General features: G+C 51.9%; 1 protein-coding gene across 1 annotated transcript in view; it reads left to right on the top strand.

Moving 5' to 3' along the window:
• Nucleotides 1-3071, top strand: part of TRPV6 (transient receptor potential cation channel subfamily V member 6) — a 79303-nt gene extending 76232 nt beyond the window's left edge. Inside the window, exon 15 of the mRNA XM_019527692.1 lies at nt 2699-3071. Coding sequence (XP_019383237.1) covers nt 2699-3008 — 310 coding nt within the window. The 3' untranslated portion in view covers nt 3009-3071. The remainder of the gene's footprint in view (nt 1-2698) is intronic.
• The last annotated feature ends 620 nt before the right edge of the window (nt 3072-3691 follow it).

The following is a 3691-nucleotide window of genomic DNA, read 5'->3' as shown; positions in this document are numbered from 1 at the left end:
TCCCTCCCGCCCACTTGTCCCTGCCGTTTGTGTTGCATAGGTTAATCAGGAGCATCATGTCTGGATTTTATTAATAGAGCCTAACAGGAGCCATGGTTTGAAGAGGGACATGTACATCAGGGGTGCTCAACCCCCACCCCATGGGCTACATCCTTTCCCTGGAACTGTGTCATCTGGCCTGCCAAACATCCCACGAGTCGAAAAATTTGGTGGTAGAGGAGTGAGGGCAGCATAATTGCCATGCCTTTGCTACAAAGTTCCAGACCTGGGGGAGATGGGCCAGATAACATGGCTCAGGTGCACAGATCTGGGGTGGCATGGGTCAGGCTGAGGCAGCGGTGAGCCCAATCCCACAAGAGATCCGGCCTGTAGATCAGTCTCATGCCTCTCATCTGGCCCATGGGGCCAAAAAGTTGAGCACCACTGGTATAGACAATAAGCTGTTGGCTTTTTTCACTTTGAATGAGCCTGGAGTCTTCCCCTCTCCACTTTCTGCAGTAGGTCACAAGGGAGAGAAGTTTCTCTCCAGGGAGGTTCAAGAGCAGACTGGCCACAGCCTGGGGAAATGGGTATAGAAATTTCACATAAACTTCATGGAGCCAAATTAAAGCAACATTGAAGTGGAATAGCTTCATGCTCCAAGTATGGAGGGCCCATGCACAGTGCAGCAGAGTGGAAATGCTGTGAGGGAAAGTACTGGGTTAATGCTTCAGTGTAGGGCTTCAGCAGAGCACTGTGCTGTGCACCAGTCATGGTATGTAGATGCTGCTTTGCAAGATTGTCTATCACTGATCTGCAAAGTTTCAAACCTAGACACTGTCCACCCTTTCCAATGTGCTCCCTGGACAAGGGAAATGGGTCTTGTGGGGCATCTGCTGCACACATCTGTGCATGTGGAAGCCCCTCTGGAGCAGAACTTCCTGAACCCAAATCTTTCTAGCCTTGTGCTCCACTTATGTACACAAGTCTCACTGACTTCACTGAGATCCTGCAACAGGAGGTCTGATATCTCAAGAGGAGTGGTGGGCCAGGGACAGAGACCTGGTGTAAGCTATTACTGCTGAAGTTCGCAGACTTGGCACCAGCTTTGAATCAGTTTCATGCGTGAGTGACTGGTGCCACCTTAGTCATTCAGTGACCAGAGGGTGTGGTGGTCCTTCTGCAGCCAATCTTGCCAACTGGGGCAGGGGTCTCCCCTCAGCCGATTGCAAAGGGGCTGCAGTGCTCCCGGAAGTGGCCGCACCGCTTCTAGAATGGCTGCGGCCGCTTCTGGGAGTGCCACAGTGCTCCCACTCCATGGCTGGCACTCGCGGGGGGGCACTGGCCCTCCTGCCTGCCCCCCCCTGCCCATCACCTAAGTGGTGAGCGCGGCCTGTCAGGGGGTGCACCGGTGCTTTCAGGGGGTGCATGTGCATCCCCATGCGCCCCCTACACGTCACCACTGGTTTCATGGGCTAGAATCCATGATTCAGAAGAGCTGTGGCTCCACACCATATTAGTGCCAAGCTCCTCTGAGCTTTTCTTCACGACCCTCCAATGTCCTGGAACTTCCTGCGTACCTTAGCATGCAGGGAGCGTTCTCCCTAGATTTCCTATTTCTTTGTGTGTCAACATGAAGAGCTAGTGTGTGTGTCTGTAGGATCTTTACAGAAGGTACACAGCTGTTGGTACAGCGCAGAGCTCTGCAGTAAGTCTTAGCACTGCATGATCACTCAGAAAAGAAAAGGTGCCACCAGGAGGCAAAGTGAGGCTGCAGGCCTTGACACCTGTCCACTTCCACCTAGGCTGGTAGGCAAGAAGCAGACTGTACAGTACAGCTAAGACAGTACCTAAATTAATTTCCCTGAATTCCTCCATGACGAGATGCAAAAACCAGGCTGAGTGCTTGCTGTGGACCTGCCTGCCTTGGACACAAATGCATCATGGCTTCAGTGAGAGAGGAGAGGCAGACAGATTTGCAACTCACAGATAGGCCTCCCCTCCCCATCCACCTCAGAACCAGACAGGAAGGGAGTCTTTTTGCCTAATCTGCTGTCTGGCAGTGGGACACAGGAGTTACCATCCTGGAGTGGATCCAGTCACCTGTCAGTGAGAGCACCTGGCAAGACACACAAGAGAAGTGAGTTTAGGGAACAATTTTATGGATAAATGATGAAACAGCCTGCCCTGAAGGGGAGTTTCTTTCTGTTCTCAGCCAGTGAGAAGTTGGCTGGTGCCCTGAAGTAGGAGGGTTCACATCCTTTGCCATATCTGAGCCTTGCTAATGTGATTGTGCCTGTTCTCATTACTCAGCTAAACGCCTGATGCTGCTCTATGCCTGGCCTCTTGTGCAAATGAGTTCCACAGGTTAATTATGCATTGTCCACTAGAAGAACCAGATGGTGGAGGATCAGGCGTACATCTGCTCTCCGGTCTGACCTCAGCATGCCCCTGCTCCAGGGAAGGAGGGACGCAAACTTCCTTGTATGGGCTACTCCCACATAGCTGGTTCAGTGACCTGTGTGCAAAAGGAGTACATGAGAAGCCTCTTCCCTGATGCCTACCAGGCTAGATCGCTGCTTGCCAGGGAGTTCCAGTGGGCATTTCATTGTATCACTCATTGTGGGAGTTTCTGCTTCTATGGGAGGGTCAAAATGGTAAAAGAGGGGTTTTCTTGATGCAAGGGACCTGATCACCTCTGCTTTCATCTTGCCCCCAGGGTGGAAGATCGCCGTGATGATAAGCAGCACAAGATGCACCGCTATGCAGCAGCGTTTACCACCCAGGTCACAGAAGACTTTGACAAGTACTCCGAGAACAAAACAGAGCTGGAGTACAGCGGGCACATAAAAGGTTCTTACATGAAGAAGCTGTCCCACTGCACGCCCTCAGTGTCCCCAGCTCTATCCCAGAGGAGCTCTAACCGTGGTTGGGAGATCCTGAGGCACAGCACCTTCGGCAAGCTGCAGGGTCATGTCAATCTGGCCATGGAGAAGGAAGACGAAGAGGAGGAGGTCTACCATGTCTGAGCAACTGCTCTCCTTCTACTTTAGGACGAGCAATCCCTCTCCTTGCTAGTGGAGGAGGCTGATGTGGTCCCATCTGGGCTGCCCATTCCATAGCAGCTCTCCCTTTTGTGGGGTACTGGTGGCTCCATGCCTGGAGTGACACTCAGAAATGGGTTGCATTTCCCACTGCATAAATGTAGATGTGTGCATGGAGAAATAATCCCCTGATGTATGACCCAGTGTGTTCCCCCCAGCCTGGAGGAGGTCAGTGGGATCCAAACTGAATTGCTAACTCTCTCTGCACCATGGACTGAGGGCGGTGGAAGGGGTGGAGATGGAGTTATACCATCCTGCCTCACCCTTACTAATATGTTCACTAGTGCATATATGCACCACCACCCTCTCATGAAGGCTGTGAAAGATGTATCTTCTGCTACAGTTGTGCCAGTGACTGGAGCTTCTCCTCATGCAATGGAGCCTGTTTTTATGAAGCAACAGGTGCTGGCTCACCCTCAGGCCATCCATGCTTAGCTGTTAAGCATACTGCATGTAAGCCTGGGGCTGTGTGCTGAGCACCAAGTGACACTGTGGAGGGTGATGGGCAGAGACTTTCCAGGTGTGGACTTTCTGACCCCAGGCAGAAGGCTTTTTATTTTCATGCTGGTTTTGTGCTGAGGTACATTTCTGGTCCACCCAGACTTTTT

This window comes from Gavialis gangeticus, unplaced genomic scaffold (assembly GCF_001723915.1).
Source record: "Gavialis gangeticus isolate Ggan-Ray unplaced genomic scaffold, GavGan_comp1, whole genome shotgun sequence".
Classification (NCBI taxonomy): Eukaryota; Metazoa; Chordata; order Crocodylia; family Gavialidae; genus Gavialis; species Gavialis gangeticus.
Note: the sequence above shows the minus strand (reverse complement) of the source record. Positions and strands in the feature narration are given on the sequence as shown.